At 38.6% G+C, this 23898-nt stretch overlaps 1 protein-coding gene across 1 annotated transcript in view; it reads right to left on the bottom strand.

Annotated features, from left to right (window-relative positions):
- Window positions 1–854: 854 nt before the first annotated feature.
- The window catches only part of LOC113079432 (uncharacterized protein KIAA0825-like), a gene marked incomplete at its 3' end in the record, with an annotated part of 28556 nt that continues 5512 nt past the window's right edge, over window positions 855–23898 (bottom strand). Inside the window, exons 2-7 of the mRNA XM_026251693.1 lie at window positions 22443–22581; window positions 16622–16790; window positions 15813–16491; window positions 3806–3976; window positions 1489–1574; window positions 855–1064 (exon numbers count right to left, since the gene is read on the bottom strand). Of these exons, the coding sequence (XP_026107478.1) occupies window positions 855–1064; window positions 1489–1574; window positions 3806–3976; window positions 15813–16491; window positions 16622–16790; window positions 22443–22573 (1446 nt within the window). The remainder of the gene's footprint in view (window positions 1065–1488; window positions 1575–3805; window positions 3977–15812; window positions 16492–16621; window positions 16791–22442; window positions 22582–23898) is intronic.

Below are 23898 nucleotides of genomic sequence, written 5' to 3'. Positions count from 1 at the left end.
AACATTATAAGTGGACCTCAGAGAACAAAAAAAGAAATAAAAATTATAATAAATGACCCTTTTCCTTCCAAACCCTCCAACGGTAATGCACAATATGCAATGTAAATGAAAGTGTGTGTGTACATTGTAAACTTTGCTTAAGTTTCATTCTACAAAACTTTGGTCTATTGTGGACATGTTTTTAACAAGAAAAAAGGGCAGGTGCAGGAGGCATGCAGGGGCCGAAACACCTGCATCCTATCACAGCTCAGAGGCTGTCCTTTGAGGCTGTGACGGCTCATCAATCTGCCTGAGCTGCAGCGAGTGGAGCTCGTCTCAGACGGGGAACCTCCGTGATGAGGGATAAAATGAGGCAAAACACTGGGCCGCAGAACAAACCCCACAGGACCAGAGAGGCTCCTGCAGCCACGGTGCCTGCTCAGGACGAGCAGACATGTCATGTCACTGTGAACCACTGAAGTATTTCAAAAGAGAAAAGAAATATTTGCAAATGCATCACAAATACCTTCCTCTACAACTCTGTTCCGAAACCTAGTGAGCTGCCTGGCATTGCTGAGAAGATGCATCCTAATCCATAAGATACTTAAAGGTTGGCAGAACTCAGACAAAGAACAAGAAACATGACACACAATTTATTCTGACAGAGTGTGACAATAGCATGTTTCTAAGCTTAAAATAAACATACTCTAATAAGCATATTAAATATTAGTTGACTATAAGTTATAATTTAATTAAATTAATTTTGTAAGTAATGCGCTTTTTGAAAGAAACTTATACTTCTATTCAGCTAAGATTACATTTTTAAACATAAGAAAATAGGATTGTTCATTGAATATATAAACCACTGATGTTACCTTGGCCACCATCCTGGGAGAGTCTCTTTCTGGGCCATGACTATGGGTAACAGGGGTGACGAGGATGTCGGCAGAGCCCAATGCATGTGTGGCTTCCTCCTGCTGCAGATTCTTATTGCAAACGTCATCCAGCACCACCTTCACACAGTGAGCCATCTGAGGAACAAGGGCTCTGAATGCAGCCCTCCAACCAAACTCCAGGCACACCACCTGAACACACAAGCATAAGTACTGTTGTTGGTCATATGGGAATATATGTTAATGGTTTCAAAATAAAACACGCATTTAAAGACAATATTACAATACTATAAGGTTATAATGTATTATTACAAGCAGAAAATCTAAGCACTTCTTGCTCATGCCATTTTAGATATATATTTCACCAATGATATATTGTTGCTAGGGTGAAATGGAACGGTTTTCCCTTTTTTGTTACTAGTATTTTGTCTACAATATTTAGGGTTATAGGTTTACTGAAGTCCATAACCCTGAGTTATAGAAATAAAGATAGCAATAAAGACACATTTAATACATGTCTGCATTTATTTAAATGTCAGGGTTCTTTTAAATGACAGTTAAAAATGTGTTTTACAATACTTTCAGCATTCGTGATTAAATAAGGGATGTGTATCACCTCTGTGCTTTGCGGCACAAGATCAGTAGCGGCTTTGTCTTCTGCTGCCGTCACCTCCATTTCATCCCTGACCTTCTTCAGGACCCCTGCATGGAAAAAGCACAAACACACATACTGCATCTACAGTAAACTGTCACGACAGCTTTACCAAAGGAAATGTGCTCCAAATCCCTCTAATTTCCAGCTCATTAAAAACATTTCACGCAGGAATCTCTCATGTGTTCTGTTAGCATATTAGCATATGCATTCACGCTCTACATTTGGAAAATAAGTCAATATGCGGGCTGCCAGGGTCAGGCTAGGCTAACATATTAAACTCCTCTGCGCTGTGACGACCTACGAACAACAACGTGATTCGCTCAATAAAACGAGGAAAAGCTAAAAAGCAGACGCAGTAATTGCAACAGTAAGCTTTGTTAAATTCAGAGGCTTTGGAGTTGATTTGAACCCCTGATAGCTATGGCCATATCTGGACTAATCCATGGAAGGGTTATAGGGAGGATAAATGTGTGTGTGTGCGCGCTTGTTGTGGGCAAATTAAAAGTGCATGCATCAAGGCCGCGTTTTTCTAATCAGACGCTTCGGAAGTGAGACCCCGGGCGAGGCAATTTAGTTGAAGAAGAGAGAGAGTCGAGCCAGGCGAAGGAGAAGAGAAGCAGCCGGCATGTCACTTTTTGACCTTTAAAGCCCATCTGATGAATTTCTGGTAATTAAGTCGTTTGATTGGCTGAATTAATGATTTGGATAACTGCCCTTTAAAGGCTGTTTACTTCTCAGTGAATCCAGCCCTTTTCTGCTTGTCCTGTTTTTTAATGTAACCTTTACAGAAATTACTAAACGCACCAGTCACTTTCATAGCAGAAAAAAATAAATGGAAATAAATTCCCTGCCTCCTCAATTTGTGTGTGTAGAAGCATGTTTCTACATGCAAAAAAGACACACACACACACACGCACAGAACAGTAAAAGAGCTGTAAAGAAAGGCGAGGAAACTCTCATTAAAACAAGCATATGTATACTAGGTAGCGCTACAGGCCACCAGTCTGGCTTCATAAGCTGCCTGTAGAGATGCCGCTATTATACGCAGGAATCGGAGGCTTGTCGTATTTAAAGGCTCCGTCGAGCACAATATAGCTCGAGGTTTCCACTCCCACGGTGACAAATCATTTCACATGTCAGATTTGGAGCAGACTGTTGTCACAAATCTTGATCGGCTGTCATTTATTTACACTATGCTGATATTCATCGGGAAAAAAACCACCACCATATATCTTGTTGACTGGCATAGATCGCATTCAAGTCTGAGAGCAACATAACCACTTATCTGGATCTGTATATGTTTTCACAGTTGCTTCAGCGGGACATTTGCTTACTATGGTTGTTTTGTTGATTATGAGATTAAGTACTATAGTTTTTAAAGAGATATTGCAGATCACTAAAAATAAATTCTGTCTTCATGTACTCACCCTCATGTCATTCCAAACCTAAATTATTTCTTTTCTTTTGTGAAACGCAAAAAAAAAAAAAAAAAAAAAAAAAAAAAAAAGTTTGGGGTTAGGAAGTTTTTTTTATGTTTTTATGTGCAATAAAAATAATAAACCTTTTCTATTTAATACATTTATTCCTATGATGGGAAAGCTGAATTTTCACATGTTTCTTCAGAAATCATTCTTATATGCTGATTTGGTGCACATTTCTTATTATCAATGCAGAAAACAGTTCTGCTGCTTAACGTGGAACACTTCATTTTATTTTTCAAAACTTTAGATGAATAGCAAGTTTGATAGAATTGTATTTATTTTATATATAAATTAGTGCTGTCAAATGATTAATCGCGATTAATTGCATCCAAAATAAAAGTTTTTGTTTACATAATATATGCATGTCTTCTGTTTATTATGTACTGTAAATATAAATGCACACGCATTCAGTATATATTTAGAAAATATTTACATGTATATACATTTATATATTTATATTTATATTATATTTGATATTATTAAACATGATTAAACGTTTGACTGCACTAATATAAATCTGTTGTAACATTAAGCATGTATTTACTCTTATTTGCTGTAAAACTATAAAATAGATAAATAAATAAAAATTTACTAATACCTAACATTTCAACACTGGACTACACTTAATTTTTTTTTCGAAAAAGAAGTCGTTCAAGCTTGAGGCGACACGAGGGTGATTCAACAGGATTTTCTCTTAAAAACTGGACTTCATTACGTCTCACTGACCTGTATCTGACAGATTTGACTCTAGCATGCATATGTGTGTGAAATTGTTAGTAATAGTTGTTAAAGTGAACCTTTGCCACTGCATACTGATTCTCCAGCGCAGTTAAGGAACCCCAGATGGGTTGCCAGGTCCTCCACAGTTTGTTCCAGCTCCAGTAAGGTGTTGGTCAGCTGGGTCAGGCACCTGAGCTGATGGGAGGTAAGGCTGAAGCTTCGCTCTCTCTGGGGAGGATGCTGAGGAGCTGTAGACAGACACAACAAAGAGTCGGTCATGGAAAAAATGTTGACAGACATCTTTGCTGGAAAGAACAGCTTATTTTTTTCTTGAGGTTCTGTGGTGGAGCTTTCAACCACTCGTTCTGCTGAGACCATCACAGACTTGAACAAACAGTTGAAGACACAACTCTTCTGCGAACACTTAAATAAACCACATCCATAAACAAAGGCTATAAATTAGCTACAAATATGTTCTTCATTTTTACTACACTAGCTTACTCCTGGCATCGGGTACTGCAAATATTGTCGGTTTCTTGAATGATTGTTTGTGATGGTTCTCCTTTGAAAGTTACTTTGAATAAAGGCATGTGAAATGTAAATGCATGTGATAGTTTACCATCAAGACTTCTTTAGTCAAATGGCTGAAGAATGGTTGCACTTGTCGGAAAGATTAAATGGATACATTTTGGAAGGCCATGCTAATCCACCACCTTAACCAGCACCAAACAGTAACTATGCACATATTTGGTTTGTCAAAGTCAAATGCTATTTAGCTTTTAAAGATTTGCCGAACTCTACACAGAGAGTTTCTTTGGGTTAGGGATTTAGAAGGTTGAAATGTAAGCACATCAACATGAGTCCAGAAAAGTTTTCATTTCATACATTTAAAAGTCTTTCAAGGGGACTTGTCACTGGTAAATAATCTAGCATAATACAATTAAATGTTACCAATATATATATAAACACTTCTGTTGGACTAAGTATAGTTTTTTATTTATGAAGAAAATTAATTATATTCATTATTACAAAACCATCACTGGCTCTGCAGCCCTTTCCTGAAATGTATTACTTCAGACTTATTTGCAGAGCGCAAGTTTCTAGAGGGCACATAAGTCACTTTATTGTGCCATCCAAAAGAGGCACAAAATCATTTTCACAGACTTTCACATTTAATGTTCCCTCCTGATTGAATTACATCTTCAAAAATCGGCTAAAACCGCATCTCTTCCAAATGTATTTGACCCTCTAATTCTAGCACTCTATTCATAAGCTAACTGAGACTTATTATAGCACTTTCATAAAGTTTGCTCTTTTGTTAATTTTGATTGCTTCCATTGTCCTTATTTTTAAGTCACTTTGGATAAAAGTGTCTGCTAAATAACTAAATGTAAATGTCAAAGTAAACTATTTCTGTTTCATTAAACTGTTTAAAGTTACAGTAAAAACTTTTTTTTTTTAAGTAAAGCAAGGACACATTACTTTATTAAAAAAAAATTGACTGTAAAAACATTAAAAATTTAACAAAAATATTAAACAGAACTCTTTTCTATAATTTCTGTATAATTGCTTCAAAAGAATTTTTTTTTTCATGAAAATTAAAAGATTTTTGGAGACTGATATTGTAAAGGATATCGAAGGTTACCTTGAGGACATTCCATCAACAACTCTGGAACCCAAGATGGCATGTTTCTCAAATAAATGAAATAAATAAGAACTGAAAGACTTCGTGAATGTGCATTTGACACCAGGGAGCTGTGAACCGTGGCCTCGCAATCTACACCAATCCCACAGAGGCAGTAAAGTTTCCCCTCAAATCTACAGTCAAACATTGCTGGCCACAAACTTTCTCCTGTAACCCGCCGATGACCCTCATCTCCAGCGTGGCTCTCCCATTTCTGCAGCTGCCAAAGCCATCACCCAGGGGATGTTCCGCATTAGGCCTGAAGAATGGGCCGCGGAGAAGAGGGCTGCGGTATTTTCAGACACTTCAACAAATACTTTTGTGTGTGCTCTTAAATGACTTCCTCTGACAGAAAAGGCATTGGGGAGTGGATCAGGAAGGCATTAGCCCCGGCTATGAAAGCTCCAGGAAGATTGAGTGGGAAAGCGATGGAGGGAGGGGAGAAATAAAAAGAAAGGAGCCCCAAATAATTGCAACAATATCGCCTCTGGATTCTAACACCATATTGTCACTTTGTTATCAACAAGCCGGCAATATGACAATCTTATTCTTTCATTTCTCTCCAATTTATCAGGCACATACGGTGATCATACATGCATTTGTTTTGGGGGTTTTCTGTGCCATTTTATTTAATTTTGCAAGCCAGCAGATTATAGCGATGCAGAGACTGACCCCATGAGGTGGGTCAGTGAGCGCCTGGAATAAATTCATGCATTTGTGATGTATACATGTTTGTAGGTGTGTGCACATATTTTTTTCACAGGTGAGCGTGTCATACCAGGATCTTGGCTCTTCATTAATGGGGTCCAGAGGGAGACTGTGAGGCAGAACTGGGAGAATGGCTACATGAATGCATGGAGATACACTCCCGCTCATACAAGCACATCAGCCTGTCAGTAAAATCACTCCAAACATACTGCATTATGTATAAGACCTGTGCATTATGTGCCACATGCAGCACACGAGTAACAATATGTGCACTGGGAATGTACTGTATGCGAGTCCTTCTGTATAGGAGTATCTGTAACCATTTACTCCGGGATTAAAAATAAACATCTCAATGAAGTGTGTAACTGCAGTCATATCATGATTGAATTACCATAGTAAGTGTTTCACAGGCTTAGGATTTGTATGAGCTCGCTTATATTATGCATATATACAGGAACATATATTACATGAATAAACATACAGAGAGAGTAAACAGAACACTTATGTACAGGTTTGTGCAAATTAAGTGTAGTGTATTCCAACGGTGTAAATTAAAACGTATATTTACATAATGAATATCTTCACTGCATAATGCTGTAGTGAACACTGCACTGTTAAAAATACTGTGGTTGTGCTAACAGTTATAGATGGAGATGGCTTGTTGGAGGAAACTGTTCTTGCGCCTGATGTTCTGGTGCCCAGTGCTCTGCAACGCCTTCATCTGTATAAGTGGGGTCTACGATGAGTTTTCTTGCCTTTTTCTCACAATTGATAAAGTCTCAAAGAAACAGTCCAGTTAAAAATGTGCATTTTATCACTTTAGGTGTGGTCACATTAGCAAAAATGTTTGTCCATTGTCAATAGAGTTGCGATGTATGAAGCACAGCTCACAAAGAAGTCACTTGAAATCCAAGCGTTCTTGGCGCTACCATCCTCGTGGTTAGTGTGATGACATATAGCGCAACTGTGCTCGTGGCGACCCGAGTCCCGAGGTCCTTTGCCAATCCCACTCCCCTCTTTCCACCCAGTGCTTTCCTGTCCACTCTCTACTGTCCTATCTAATAAAGGCATAAAAGCCATTAAGTATAAAAAAAAAAAAAAACTACTCCAAGAATCTACATTACCAACTTGAACCTGGTGTGAAATCTGCTTGAAAAATTGATTTGTCCTTACAAAAATTCAAAATTGAATTAATCTTAAATCACTCCCATTCTGCTTCAAACCCCTGTTATTTTACAAAATATGATTGTAGTATATATATATATATATATATATATATATATATATATATATATACAGTACAGACCAAAAGTCTGGACACACCTTCTCATTCAAAGAGTTTTCTTTATAAAACATATTTCTTTAAATTGTAGAGTCACACTGAAGAAGGAGAGTGATGGGGTGCTGCGCCAGATGACCTGGCCTCCACAGTCACCGGACCTGAACCCAGTCGAGATGGTTTAGGGGTGAGCTGGACCGCAGACAGAAGGCAAAAGGGTCAACAAGTGCTAAGCATCTCTCCAGGAACTCCTTCAAGACTGTTGGAAGACCATTTCAGGTGACCTCTTGAAGCTCATCAAGAGAATGTCAAGAGTGTGCAAAGCAGTAATCAAAGCAAAAGGTGGCTACTTTGAAGAACCTACAATATGACATATTTTCAGTTGTTTCACACTTTTTTGTTATATATATAATTCCATATATAATTCCACATTACAATTTTCATAGTCATGAAAATAAAGAAAACTCTTTGAATGAGAAGGTGTCTCCACTCCAGTCTATATATATATATATATATATATATATATATATATATATATATATATATATATATATATATATATATATATATATATATATATATATATATATAATAACAATTTAATTGAAAAGAACGCATTTATTGTATGGGCAAACTTTATGATATTTTTAATTTTTGGACAATTTGGACATTATACAGTAAACCACTTGTTCTTAATGGAAAAGAGCCGCTCTATTTTCTAAAGTCATATTGGTTTGGATAAAGGGTGAGTAAATACTGACTTTTTTTTTTTTTGGTAAACTATACCTTAATAGAGAACAGACTAAAAAAAATGAGGAGAAACAAGAGATGTGCCTGATCAGCTCTGAATGTCAGCATCTTGTAATTATAGCAGCTCTGTTTTAATCAACGCATTGATGTTACCTGCACACATTTCTTATTTCCTATAGCCAAATCCTTACATCACTGTTACAATAAAAGTTAATTTTCTATTTCAGGCCAATTAATGACACGGTCTTCTACATACATTGCAAAATGTTTCAAAACCTAACATCCATCATCCATCTCCATCCCTCTCAGAGGTGTCCTTGAACCCCACCCGTCCTCTACACCCCAACCACTAACTCACACTTAGAGCGGCCATCTCACCTTTATGTTTAATGCTCTGCTGTCATTCTATCTTGTCTTTTCCTCTCACCCAGCCATTGTCTGGCTATTTATTACCCCGCCATTAACGGCTTATTAGGGCCTCTCTCATAGCTAACCATTAGGAGTCTTGTGTGGGAGGATGGCCAAGCTACTGAAGCCATAATGGGGGTTATTACAACACGCTGATGGGGTGGAGGTGTTGAAGGTGTTGAGAGCAGTGATACGTGTCGTTTACTGTGAAAAGAGCTGAGAGTCAGGGCCTCGCCGGGGTCGTTAAAAGGGCATTGCACTCATAGCAGATGTAGTAAAAGAGGGAAGGCCTGGGAGCACAGTAGATAGATGGAACAACGGACGGAGGAGGCAAAAGTCTTTAACCGAACATTGCTCAAGTGTTTGAGAAATATCTATAAAGAGCAGCAGGGAATTCACACATTAGAACTAAATACAATTATAATGCAAGAGAGATCGGGCAACTGAGGAAAGTAAAAGCTTTACCAGAGTACATTATTTTCAAGAATGTAAGAGTGTTGAATATACTTTTGAGAAGGATGACCTGAGGAAGCTTACATAGAGCTCTAAGTGCTTTGTGGGCAACTGTTACACAATAAAAAAACCTGTGCATTGTTCAGTATGGGGAGAAGATAAAAGACTGCAGGTTTGAACCTTGAAAAGGATGATCCACGAGCAATCACCCTTTTGCTCTTGATTAAGATTAGGGGATATATATATATATATTTTTTTTTTTTTTTTTTTTTTTTTTTTTAAGGAAATTTTTTATGTTCAACAGAAGAAAATTAAGCAGGTTTTTAACAACACAAGGGTGACTAAATGATTTTTGTATGGCCAGTCTAGGACAGTGGTTCTCAACAATTTGACTCCAAGGCCACGCACTGTCTACAACAACATTTGAAAGCCGCATGATTTTCAGTTGACCTAGAGTTACTTGATGAAGTTTCTATCCAATAAAATGTTTTAGAGCTTGGCATAATTAGAAAAATATAGGCTATTCAGTATAATATGAATGACTTTTTCGTATGAAAAAAAATCCCATTTAGATTAGGCTACCTGATCTATTAAGCGAGAGTTTGGATCTTCAAATAAATGCATTTGTATATAATTTGATTACAAATATCTTGTGTTGTTTTGCCTCAAATGTTCATTTATATTGAGGCCTCCTTGGACGTTCACTGAAGCATTTTGGGTTCCTCTTAGAACCTTTCAGTAAAACATTCTTAAAATATATATTTTTTATTTTCCTGGTATGAAGAACATTTTCCAATATATCGAACCTTTTGTACAATTGGAAGGTTCCATGGTTGTTTAAGGTTCTTCATGTAACCATAGATGCCAGTAAAGAACATTTCTTTTTATGAGTATAGAGACATTCCATGAAAGTTACAGCACATCAAGCATGGTTGCGAGGAATAATGACTGATAATAAATGAAATTACTTGCAAAGCCATATCGTTTTTCTTCAAATGTGTTCTTCGGCATAAAAAAAGCCTTTTGTAAACTATTCACGTCACACTTGCTTTGACTAGAAGGGGGAAGGCAGTGAAAAATGGCACAAAGAAAATGAGAGAGAGAGCTAGGGAGAGAAAAGAAGAAGAAAGAAAGAATCGTAGGGGAGGCTGGGAAATGCCCAAACAGTTGTTATTGATTCCAGTGTTTACGGGCAGATAGTTTAGTGCCGTTTACAAAACAGAACAGATGCAGCCAGTGAGCAAAAAGGTAAACAATTGCTGTGTGGCAGGTTGCCAAATCCCCGGCCTGGTGTATTAAACTCACACTGAAGTGCATTTCCCCTTTGGGTTACACTCGCTGCCACTTCATCTCCTCCATGCCTGCTCCCTCATTTCTTCTTTCATTCTCCTTTCCTCCGTCTCTCTTACACACACACACACACACACACACAGACCCAGCTCTCGCTGGCTGGCTTGTCCTGCTCTGACCCTTGAGGCCGTGTTCTGCCTAGCTGGGCCATTAGTGCAGGAAATTGCATGTGTCTGACATGGCCCTAAAAGCAATTATTAAATGCTTTTCTCCAAATGTTGCCCGGCATCTTTAGGGAATGGGCAATCACGCAACAATTTAGCCACTGATTTCATTTCCTCTCTCTCTTATATTGGTGTTGATTGGCCTCTCTGGCAGGAAAGTGGAAAAAGAGAGAGAGGCCGATCTTAAAAAGACACGACGGGCGTTCAGCGGCGTTCTTGTTCCTGACGTGTGGCCTGACCCTGAACATTAGCCATTCAGAAAAAGCCTCATTTATCCACCAGCCACGTCTAAGACGCGCTCTACGCCGCCTGTGAGTGACAGCGCCACAACGACTCTGCCAAGTGTCACAGACAGACATCCGTACAGATGCGGATGCTCTGGGGATTAGAGCATATTTTTTTTACATTTCCCATGATATTGGAAGGAGCTGAAAAAGAGAAAAAGCAAGCTGGAAAAGCACGTAGCTAGCTGTAAATGCAAAAATCAGTTCAGTCTCATATAACAGGACATGTGCTCTTGGTGGTGTTGTGGTTGGCGGGGCCCCGGGGCTTGAAGCGGCCACATGTGGAGCCCCCTGACGGCCTGAGGGAGTCTGGCTGCTGTGGCATGCAGAGGGTTGTCTGTTGCAGCCCACTGCTCACTGAGACAGACGGCATTATAAGCTGCTCCACTGACACACACTAAACTGGCTCCTTCAATGCCAGAGGCACAGTCCAGCTGGGATGCAGTAGGGGGTGGGCGGCCCTTCTTGAGGTAAAAAATAAATAAAATGGCAGGTTTTGATATCTTTATTAATGCGTTACAGGGAGGAGTAACTGGTGTTGTGAGTCTCCACTTCTGTCTATTTTTGGCAGCATTAGATGCAATTGTTATTCTGTAGCCATAGGTTAGTCAAATTTACTAAAACAAAATCAGTGGCAGGTATAACAGAACCGCTTGACATATTTGAACAATTACTGAGAAATACACAGTGAACCCACAGGTAAACAACTTCACATATATCACATTATGATACTGATTAACACACAGTAAACAAAACATTATGGAATGGTGAAGACAAAAAAAAAAAAAAAAAAAACTCTGAATCACCGTTTAACAGGATTTTCCATGTAAATAAAAGTTATATGTGACACAAATCACAAACGACCACAGAAAATAATTTGAACTGTACTTCAGTTTTTAAAGACTAGAAATTTTAAAAGAACAGTATTTATTTATGAATACATTTAGTTTGAATGGTAGTGTATGTGCAATGGAAGGTTGTTTTTTTTGGGGTTGTTAGTTTTCAGACTACCTGCATATTACTGCATTAAAAAATGATGGATCTCCTCTGACAACACGTTACATAAATACCGTGTGGCGTAAATGTCTGATACCACTAGTGATAGGGGTGCTCCGATCACGATCGGCCGATCGTTAATGCGCATCTCGTCAGTAAAGCCGGTTCTCTAATCAGCTGTTAATTCCATCAGGTGCGTGATTTCACATAGAGCAGCTGTTACTACACAGAGCCGTTGTTAACTGAGAAGATGGGCCAATAAACGCTGAAAATTAACGTGATTTGCGCATCTTCTCTATTAACAACGGCTCTGTGTAGTAACAGCTTGCTCTATGTGAAATCACGCACCTGATGGAATTAACCGCTGATTAAATAACCGGCTTTACTGACGAGATGCGCATAACGATCGGCCGATCGTGATCGGAGCACCTCTAACTAGTGAAAATGCTTTTGAATTGCATTTTATGTTCATTGCATACCGAAGTTATCAGCATACAAACTACAGCGAAATGTTATAGTGAAAAAATGCAACATTTCAGAAAGTTTCAGTACTATTTGGTTTGCCCCCCTTTTGCTTTAAAAAAAAAAATCCACCTAAAGAACATGTTCCCCATCATGATCGAGATGATTCAAAGAGCATCTTGAGCTCCAGTGGAAAAACATCTGACCGTCTGTGTACACATGCTCACAAACTTACTTATTTTAGTAGTGACCTAGAAAGCAAGACTTACGAAGTTGTCATGTTTATTGTTTTAATCATAAGAAAAACTGAAATGTTCTGTTTAACCTTCCAGATTTTCAGTGAAGTCTCATAGTTTTGGACCCTACTGTATGTTATACAAACTGAAAACCTTGCCCTACCAAAAAGTGAGTGAAGTAATATTGATTTTCTGTAAGCTTTACTATACATAAAAAAAGAGTCTCCTTTGAGAATGCAGCACATCACAGAAATCTATATACCTTCTACCTGAAAATGACATATATGTGAAATATCCAGTGTCTGTGTGTTTCAAATACAGCATGTAATGTGCGCATACACTGTATGTGCAAGAACATACAAACATCAGCCAGATCTTATTTTCTCTCTCTCACACACACACACACACACAATACACTATCTGTCTCTCACTTCCACTTTTTCAGTTCTTTATCCTGTCTGCTACAAATCCACTGAGGTGTGATAGTAAGGATTTAAACTCCTCATTGTTCCAGATCAGCTGACCTGTATGGCAGTCTCCTGAGCCCAGCCCTCACCCCATTACCTCTAAGAAAAAGTGGAGTGGAAAAAAAGACGACATAAAGTGAGAGGGATGAAAAGCAAGGGATGGAAGAAGATGGGTACAAAGGGCTGAGACTCCCACATCTGGTGAAGGAGGGGGGGAACAAAGTCTGTTCATCCCTTTCAGATGGAGGGGTTAAAGGAACTGGCATATCTGCGCATGAAAAGCTGTTAAATGCTTCAGTGCCTTGACAGTGTGTGATGCCAGGAGCGGCATCGCTCCCGTGGGACAGCGCGTCAAGATTCACCCCCCCTCCCCACAACCCCACCACCACCACTTCTCCCAGACAGGCTTTCCGCGGAAATATGGAGAATGAATAAAGCACAATAAATATCACCTAACAAGACAAAGAAAAGAAACGGCAGGTTGTTTTGATGCCTTCCATTGAAAGCGTACCGTTTATTCGTCATTTACTTCAGCTATGTTGCTAAAACACAAACCCTGCAACCATCAAAAACTGTCAAAGCATTCATTGTTTGATTTCACCTCATGTTTAGATTTCCTGAGACGTTTGTTAGCTGGAAAACCAGCCATAAAGAGGCATGTGACAACTATTTCAATCATTAAATTTTGCCTACGGGCTTCTGGTACAGAGTTGTAAGTACATTATTTATATACTCATAAGTGTCTGAAACACATTACAGTCACTTTCCAGCAATACACACTTGCAGTGCCCCTGTTATTGTGTTTGAAGGATTGTTGGGCCCTTTATAGGTCTATGGACCTGAATTAAGTGGCCCCATGGACACAGGGCCAATTATTGAGCCCTACTGCTCCCTCATTCTGTCTTTACAGTGGGAAAATGAGGAAAAGTGTCTGCTGCTTGTAAAAATTAGTGAATTGTGGCAGGAATGTGAATTAAATGGAAGAGGAGCCCTAATGAGTCCATTCAAAAATGGACAGTGACGTCTCTAGAAGGAGTATAAGTGAGTCTAATACTGATCTGTCAATACTTGGCATAATATCAGTAGAACAGAGAAAAAAAAAAAAAAGATAATAAAAATAAGATAATAAAACGGTGATTGTTACAATCCTTTAAATATGATTTAAAAGATGCCTGGAAGTAAGGAATATTTATATGTGACCCTAAAACCCCAAAACCAGTCATAATAAGCACTGGTTTATTTCTAGCAATAGCCAACAATACATTGTATGGGTCAAAAAAAAAATGTATGCCAAAAATTATTAGGATATTGAGTAAAGATCATATTACATAAAGATATTTTGTAAATGTCCTACTGTAAATATATCAAAACTTAATTTTTGATTAGTAATATGCATTGCTAAGGACTTAATTTGGACATCTTTAAAGGCAATTTTCTTGTTTGTTTGTTTTGCACCCTCAGATTCCAGATATTGTAATAATTATATCTCAGCCAAATATTGTCCTTTCCTAACAGACCATATATCAATGGAAAGCTTATTTGGAAAAATGATGGAAAGATGATGTATATATCTCAGTTTCCAAAAAGTGACCCTTATGACTTGTTTTGTGGTTCAGGGTCACATATTGTACTAGTTTCATGTAGTTAGACATTTGGTTATCAGCATGAAGTCTAATTCCCTCCATTTTTTTTGGCATTCAATGATACATTTTTTCTGTCTGGCCAACAAGTGTCAGAGAATAACTTTTATTCTGACAGCTCCAGCAACTTTATTTTGGCAGTTCCAAGAACCATAAACACACTTCTGCCAATGCTAAGAATGCTAACACACAAATAATTGATACCAACCAATAGCTTTTTTTTTTTTTTCCGTTTGGCCAATAAGTGTAGGAAAAGGACTTTTGTTTTGAAAATGTTTAGAGTGTTGTGTACAATGATTCATTCAACTCAAGACACAGTTTCTCCATTTTCATTAATTTAACAGTGACAAGAAATCAAAAATAGTTTGGAAAGTTTTTGTAAGCACTGGTGCAATGTGCTAAGTTAACATTAGCTTGCAAGCAACTTAAACAAAAATATAAATATCTTTCAAAGGTTTGAAGCCATAAACCAAGCAAACTTTATGCAGCAAAGAGCTCTTTTTCAGAGGGTGCCAAAAAATCTGTACACCTAAACTACAGGAAATAATATACTCTATACCAGTCAAAGTTTTCTGAAAAAAAAAGAAGAGGTTTACTTCCAGTGGCCTACTGAAATTTCCAGTTCAAGAGTGAGTGGCACCCTGGCACCCTGCACCAAAAAGACTACCACAGCATGTTGGAGCCATGCAATACCCTCTGGTACATGAGTTGGTCAGGGGTTCAACCTACAGCTAGATAATGACCCACAACATACCTCCAGGCTATGTTAGAACTACCTCAGAAGTAAAGGCTTCAAATCAGGGAATGGTCAGCACAGTCTCCAGACTTAAACCCTATCGAGTTGGTTTGGGATGAACTGGACAGAAGGGTGAAAGCAAAGAAACCTCCAAGTGCAACACATTTGTGGAAACTTCTGCATCAGTGTTTGGAAAAACTTTACAAACAAAATTTAGTTTTCATTAAAAAAACAAGTGTGTTCCGCTATTATTTCTGCCAAGGGTACTACTCTTAGTCAAAAAGTTGATTCTCCAATTGTTTATTTGTTCTATTATTTCATTTCAAAGCACAGTGAGACATTAAACTATTTAAACGTCAATAACAACAACTTTTCTGTACTTTAGCGGTCAGCCAAACCGATTAAAACAATTTTAATTACTTCCAGTTTTATGTGCAAAATGAAGAGTAGAGCATTAAGCCACTGACCTACAGCAGACTTCTTGCTGGACATCTTGCCTCCTTTCATGCTGTGCGTAGTGTTGTCTTTCAGTGCGGTCTCGACCTCCTTGTCCATCAGCACACCTAGTTCCTGTGCCACTGTGTTCAGGTAGACGTGGTTAAGGAAGGCAATGATCTTATGTGGTTCTGCAACTCCATTAAGCACATGTATTTCCTCCCGAAGCATTGAGCAAAGAGCTGGAGAGGCAGTTTGAAACCCCAGAGTCAGTCTGTCGAAGCCCTTCTGCCCTCCTGGAATGCAGCTCTGGCAGTTTTGGAGAACACTGAGGACGGCCTTGATCTGAAGCTGCTGGTACCAGATGAAGACCTTTGTTTCAGGGTAGAGGAATAACAGTTGCTGAAGGTAGAAGATCTTCTGAGGAACCTTGGTCCCAACACTCAGTTCTCCCTCAGTCTTGCTTGGTTCAGTCATCATCTGGAGTTTGCGAAGTAAGTGGCTCCGCAATGAGAAACGAACATCATCCCATGCCTTCCGGACTTCCAAAGCAAGGTCATCACATGGCATGGATAAGTTAGGAGATGAGGAATGCTCTTCGCTAGATGCAGGGCAGGAGGTAGGGAAAGCAACGCCACATTGAGTAGAGATGTTCAGTAGTAAATGTAGAATAGCCTCTTCAAAAGCATCCTCTGCCTTTAGTGAGTTTTGCTGTTAAAATATATGACAGATAGTATTAAAAACTTCAAGAACTGAATGTGAAATCAATACTATTCCAAAACATGTCATGATGATGTCTGTTGGGAAGATTGCATTTGGGGTTAAGTATGGTTTTGATCACCAAAGCTCGAAGGAAGTCCAGAAGCTCTTGGTGTCCCGTAGCCACTGGTTTCAGGATGCTCAAGTTGCGCTGACTAAACCACTGGAGGCATTCTATTGGACTGGGAACTCTTTCTCCGCTACTGGCCTCTCCAACCTTGGCCTGCAGTTCCTTCAGGTTCTGTTCAATGCTATAATAAAAGGAAGAAGCACACACTCTCAAGAATGGGTACAAACTCTGCATAAAATTCATAAATGTAAGTGATTTACTTTTACTGTCACAATTATTTAATCTTAATGGCACTAAATCAACTTACAGCAATATTAAAATAGTCATGTCCCAGGGTTCAAAGATTTGTTCTGCAGACTCATTTACATCAGTAGTTCAGATTTTTACTTGCCCTGCATACTTGTTTGCTGAACTCCACATACATACATACATAATAGCCAAGTGGCATCGGTGTACAGAAAAGGCTGAGAAAAAATGTTGGAAGCTGTTTTTCTAATTTACAAAGTTACATACAATTGTGATAAGCAAATTCTCAAATCTAGGCCCACGTGATCTGCACTTTTATGTGGAGGAAATATGCATAAATTTGAATTTGAAAAAAAATTATAATAAAATAAAATATTTGGAAAATGTAATTAAAAACATTCATTCAACATTCAAGATTGAAAACTGCTTACTTTGATCCACTTCTTCTATCAATAAAATGCCCCCCCAAAAAAAACACAACATGAACATGAACATCCGGTTTAGAAAATCTTTGTCTGACTTCACATTGCGCAGTTGAATTACACTGAACTTTTAGCACTGAAATAATTTTTTATACACCCTCACAATTTGTTACATGCGAGCTGTCCCTTTAAACTCAAGTACACTCCGGTTAATGTCACTCTACAGCTAATATCAGCCACATCGGGGCTAATGAACACAGACATCAATATATCAGTTGTGTGTGCATGTTTCGGCATGTGGCACATCTCTCTCAACGACACAGGATGAGTCGATCTTCCTCATAACCACACGGCATCAGCACTTCTGTCTCCTTCTATCCGTGAAAAATGAGACATGACACAAAGCCGTAAAGCCATACAGGTACATATACACACACACGGCAGCTGAAACAAACCCTTACAAAGCGACATAAACCACTGCTGTAAACACCACGGCTATGCACGAGTCCAGATGCCTTCGAATGGCAGCTTATTAAATTCCATTTAAACCTGACACAGTTTTACTTCCTCGAAAAAAGAGAGCAAACATAAAGTGAACATAAAGGGCTGTTAATTTTAACGATATGCAGCTGAATAATGTAGAAAGCAAAGACGAAGAGGGCTCTTTCCGTTGGTTAAAATGCAAGGTTGGCGACAGGAATCCAACAAATGTGTCTCTTTTTGTAGTAAAAAGGAAATATGTGTGACGAGAGGACCGTGCTGGAGAAGCAAATCTTCCCATTCTGTTTAATGAACAGCCTAAAGCTCGCTGTAAAAACACAAGCGCTAACAGGGAACATAAAAATTCAGTTTTACACACTAAAGATGCTGTCAACACAGACACACAAACAAAACTGCCCTTTTATAGTGATGGAATTCCTCTTATAGTCAACGCGTGTTGACAAAAGCAGCCAAATTGTATTTAAATGTGCGGATTTACTTTGTTGTACCAGTTTGGTATATTTTGAGAAGTTCTGTGTGAACTATGGTGTTCTGAACATGTTCATGGCAATTATTTGCTCCTCTGTGTTTTCTGTGAACGTTGTTAACTCAAGGATATCGCTCAGCTTAGCTCTTATACATTAGTTAAGTGTAGCCATCCAGAGCTAGCAGAAAGGCAGATATACTGACTAAGTCTGTTTAATGTTTCTAATAAAATAAGGATTTGTGCTCAGAGCCGGTGCTGAGCCAGGCGTCACCCCAGGACTCTGCTCAAACAGCAGGGTCTAAACGAGCTTCCATCTGTGCAGCCACACAACGCTAAAACTTCATAAAAGTCCCATCTCTCATCCGCACACACTTCTGCGTAATCCTCTGTGTATCGGCGCTGGATGGGTTCAGCGATCACTGAAGGCGAGTCACGGACAGTGTTGGTCTGAGCACTCATGAGGACTGGCATCAATCAAAGGGGCAGCTGCTGTCAAACTTCTGCCCGGCTGCCACTGATGATGTGTCAGAGTTTCACATTGCAGCAATAAATATTTAAGGGACATGCTTCACATATGAATAGATCATCACAGATGGGATCAAAATGAGTAACTTTCAAAATAAATAAATAAATACAATCAGATTAAAGGAGCTTTTGGGAAACTTTTAGCAACTCTTTGAATAAAGTCTGCATATATAAAGCATTCTATTTATCCCTCCTAAATATTATTTTTGAAAAATTGTAATCCAATCATCCTAGAACAAGCGGTTTATTTCCCCCTCATGATCACTGTCACATTGGGAACTCGCCTTTTATTGGATACCGATGCGACCCAGCACAGCACCAAATATCATAAAATTACAAATAACTTAAAAAAAAAAACAACAAACATTTGTTAATATTAAATATTATGTAATTACAATAGTTTGTTGCAGTCCGCTCGTTGGAAACCACTGCCTTATCATACCCTATGCAATCTTTTTTTTTCACCATATTTACTAACAACAGTAAAATACATTGTTCTATTTTCCCATAAAGATACCTATAAAGAGTATAATACTTGACACAATATAATATATTAGATTAAGCACTGGTCCTTTTTTTATTTATGGATTGCTCTTTAACGATGTAGCTAAGAATATGAACATTTCACAACTATGAATTATGATTACATACAACTAATTATAGGTACATACAATACAAAAAAAATACAACATTTATACAAAAAATAAAGGTGAACAGACATATTTTTCTGTGGAAAAGATGAAGTCAAGACAAAATTCCCTATCATCTGACCTCACCTGAAGAGGAGTGTTAACCCTCTCTAGATTAATCAGATCCAATAACACGATTTTCACTGATTCGGACAGCCACACACAACAAGAAAGAAAGAACAGAGGCAGACAGAGAGAGAGAGAGACCGTCTCAGAGAAACACACAGACTAAAGCCAAAAAGACCGTCAACAGCCTCACATGCACACAAAAAAATTCCTGATTAATCTACCCTTTAAATCAAACAACAACAAAAGAGGAAGTTGAAAGGAATTTCAGGGAGACCAGCTCCACACAAAACCCTGAGCGCAGAGACTAGCGAAAGCTCCCTTAAGCCTCATTCTCTGCTTCCTCCCTGTCTGCCAATCACGCTTCCAAAAACTGTAATTGTTTTTCAAATCCGCACAAACCAGACATGACAGACCAGGTAAAGAGAGAGCGAGAGGGTGGAGGGGGGGGGGGGGGGAACAAGAGGACTAGAAAGAAAGAGAGAGGCAACGGGAGTCTTTTATTAAATATGATGGCATGTTTCACAGCTCTCTGCCTTACAGAAACCCAATACACTGATTAGTCAGCGCTTTGACGTTATCTTAAGTTCCTTGTCAAAATTAATTTAGTGTGGGTGGGCTGTCGCGCTCCAGGAGAGTGAAGCTGAGAAGGAAATAGCAGGGTAAGAGGGAGGGAGAGGAAAAGATCTCTTTCAAATAACCCCCAGCTTCAGTGAGCACCAAGTCATGTGCCCAGGAAACAAATAGCCTATCTGGGAGCTATCAAAGAAGGCCTCTCTTTTCCTGAATATGCCGGACCCAATGAGACCTGTGAAAGTGGATCCCGCTGACTGTAGATCTGGCCTGCTTAGCCTCCTCCAGTGCCAAACCCCCAACGGGTTATTTGTCAGGACGCACACACGAGGTAAATTGGCATGCCACTGCGGCTATCTTCCATAAGCCGGGTTGAAATCCGAAGCCCGGCCTCCTGTCGCTGGACTATAGCTGACACTTCATTAGGAGCCGGCGTACTGCCGGTGGCCTCCCTGAGTGTCCGATTTGATGAAGCTTAATGGATAACAGCGTTTCAATTTGGGAGATCCAAGGCTGTTTGACAGGCTATCTTAATCTCCTTCAATTAGGAAGTGGCTCTTAGGCAAATCTCCGACATCCTAGAACCGAGAGGAGGCGGCCCGTCTCGTTGACCCATAAATGGGTTAGGACCGAGAAACGAGACAGACAGCCTCAAAATCTCCAGTTTCCCGTTCTTTTCTTGGGTTAGTCCTCTGATAAGTAGGTTAGGTAGCAGGTGTAGATCACAGCTTTGGCCCACCCCAGAGGAGGTCACAGAAAAGGGCAAAGTCGTCACCCACATCAGCTCGGCTCGACCGACCGCTGGAGCTACACCCCTCCCACCATCCCTTTCTCTTTCTCCTAGGCACAATTCCCTATTATCCGGGTTCTTTGTTCTTATAATGGTTCGCCATCTTCCATCTTTCTCCAAGAACACAAAATAACCCTTTAATGCTTAGAGAGGCAGAAAAACTGTCTCAGCCTTCAGTAATAATACTTGAATTACCCACACAAGGGTTTTCGTTTCAAGATGTGGAATCTTCAATTATTACTTTCCCATTTGGAGAGGAGAGAGGCCGGACAGACAGGAATGAGAACGTGTGTCTAATGGCAGGGGGGAGTAAGACCGCCTTTGTTCACGCACAACACATTTAGCGTAGACCCTTCTGGTCTGCGCGTGTCCTCAGAGCAACATAAAGGATAAAAGCATGGCAGAGATAGATTTTTCGAAACCGGCGGCACAATGGAGAGAGGAGCCATCAGGGAGGGTAGACAGGGAAGGATCAGTAGAACAAACAGAAATCTAGTCGTGAGGAGCATGTCCTCCAAAACTACCGATGCAGGTGAGAGTCTGAGGTGCATTATCGGCGTAAAAAGATTGTGAATTAAAACGGAGCAAGAGAAACAAGTTCAGGGGCGCTCGTCAACATGTCCTTCGCCGACAACAAAACCTCAATATCTGATAATGCAAAAAACCTTCCATCACAATGGACAAAAAGGACGTCTAGCTGCAAGCTTGCATTCAGAATGTGTTTAAGTTCATTGATTTCAGATGAAGTGGCGTGCTATTCATCAACCCTCAATTAATCATGTGGTCTCTATGTTAGGATTACCGACACTGGAGGAAGCTTCTGTGGAAATAATAGCTCTGAAAATGAAGTGCTATACAATATCCACTCAAGCACTAAACAACTGCTACCGCCCTGCAGTTACATCTCCTACATGACAAAAAAATCTTTGTGCTTAATATATTTGCCTATGCAATTTTATGTCTCGTCCAACAGTACTGAGAGTAGCAATTCATACAGTATCCTTGTAGCACAAACCCTTGGTCATATATATTAAAATATTGATGCATTTTATATGAGGGTGATCAATAACCTTCTAAAGAACCAGCACCTTTAAGACTGAAGCACACGGAGGATCAATACAAAATGAAACTGTCTCATTTTGAATGGGTCAGTCCATTAAAAACCTACAAGATGTGTGTTTATGTGTTTGAGATGAAAGGCTGTATTCCCTGTATACCATACCATTTTTTTTCTTAGCATCTCAGGATTGAGCATAGAAATAGGTTTTATTCTATAAAATAGGGAACATTGCTATTGTTTGTGTCCTATATGAATGCAATGGTATAATAAAAAACACACAGACCTAAAAATGATAAATTGTGTAAATCATAACTGATTTCTTGATCATTTTTACATTTCAATCCATTCACAAATCACTCTGTCAATTTCAACAATACTTGATTTAGAACAACAATGTTCAGCAGATCACAGCAAACTTATGCCTTGAAAATGCAAACATCTACACTATCATTCAAACATTTTTTCTTTTTTTTGTGAGTCGTCTAGGCTAGTGACCTGCAGGCGTTAAGTCTGAGTTTCTCCTCTGTGTCTCTGATCAGGTTTTGGATGTCCATCTCACTGGGGATTCCTTCCATCTGCAGCTCCACAAATGCATGGTCATTCAGGAAGTCACCTTGCCAGTCCATTGTCTTCCCTGCAAAACATATATGCATATAAAGTTATTTTCTTTTTTAAAAACATACTATATATATATATATATATATATATATATATATATATATATATATATATATATATATATATACACACACACACACACACACAACAACTATATTAGCATCCAAACCAATGATAATATTGTTTATGAATGTTTTTTTATTTTACTGTGCTGCAGTTTTGTCTTCTGTCATAGTTTTAGATATTGTTATACTAATCGCCCTTAGTGTGAAGATTCAAAATTCAAAGCGTTAATTCTCATGTACTCATTGAGGAAAACAAGTTTCTCTGAGCAATGAAATTCTTACTTTGCTGTCCACAATGAATGCCAAGACAGTGCAAAACTATAAACACACATACACAAACTGTAGTTACAAAGTAAACAACCCTTCATTCATTCATTCATTCTGCTGAACATGCACTGCTCCTATGTCATTTTCTGCTGTAAATGCTCAAGTTCTTGAAAAAAGGATGGATTCTGATTGGCTGTCATAGTTTTATTTATTTCAATAGCTGTAAAAATGTACAATTATTTTGAAAACTATATCTTTATAGTTATTGTAATAGTTATCATCCTTGGTATCAACAATTGATCTATAATAGAGAACATTGGTCCCACTTTATATTAAGTGGCTTTGACTACTATGTACTTACATTTAAATGAATCATTTAATACAATATATGTACTGTGTACATACATGTTTTACATTGTACTTATATTGAAAAAAAAATACCTGCATGTAATTATATCTGTAATTAATTTCTGTTGACCCATCCCTTAAACCTTAAACCTACCCGTACCACTAAACCTGCCCCTTACTTTACCCCATACCACCACAATAGCAGCAGAAGTGTTTTGTAATACAATATGAACACAATAAGTAAAACAAATGTTTATGTAAGTACAAAGTTAAGGCCTAATATAAAGAGGAACCAAAACATTCGATATAGATCAGTGGTATCAACAGACTTTTATGGCTTGTGACATCATAAAGCTGGACATAAATATGGGAAGTCTCAGTTTGAATTTTGGGGTTTATTTCCAGAATATAGTTGCATCTTTGAAATTGCTAATGCCAGGGTTCTTTAACATAATAAAGTGTAACACATTTTTCCCCAAGTTTCAGACTTTCTCCACTCCAATGATTCCTGAATACAAATTTTCTTTCTTTCTTTCTTTCTTTTTATTTAATTTTTTTTTTGCCGAAGAGATTTATTCATTACCATCATTGTTTCATATGATCAGTATTTTTTTTATGCATGTTTCTCATCATAATTCATAAACCCACCCCAA

This window comes from Carassius auratus, unplaced genomic scaffold (assembly GCF_003368295.1).
Source record: "Carassius auratus strain Wakin unplaced genomic scaffold, ASM336829v1 scaf_tig00028032, whole genome shotgun sequence".
Lineage (NCBI taxonomy): Eukaryota > Metazoa > Chordata > Actinopteri > Cypriniformes > Cyprinidae > Carassius > Carassius auratus.
Note: the sequence above shows the minus strand (reverse complement) of the source record. Positions and strands in the feature narration are given on the sequence as shown.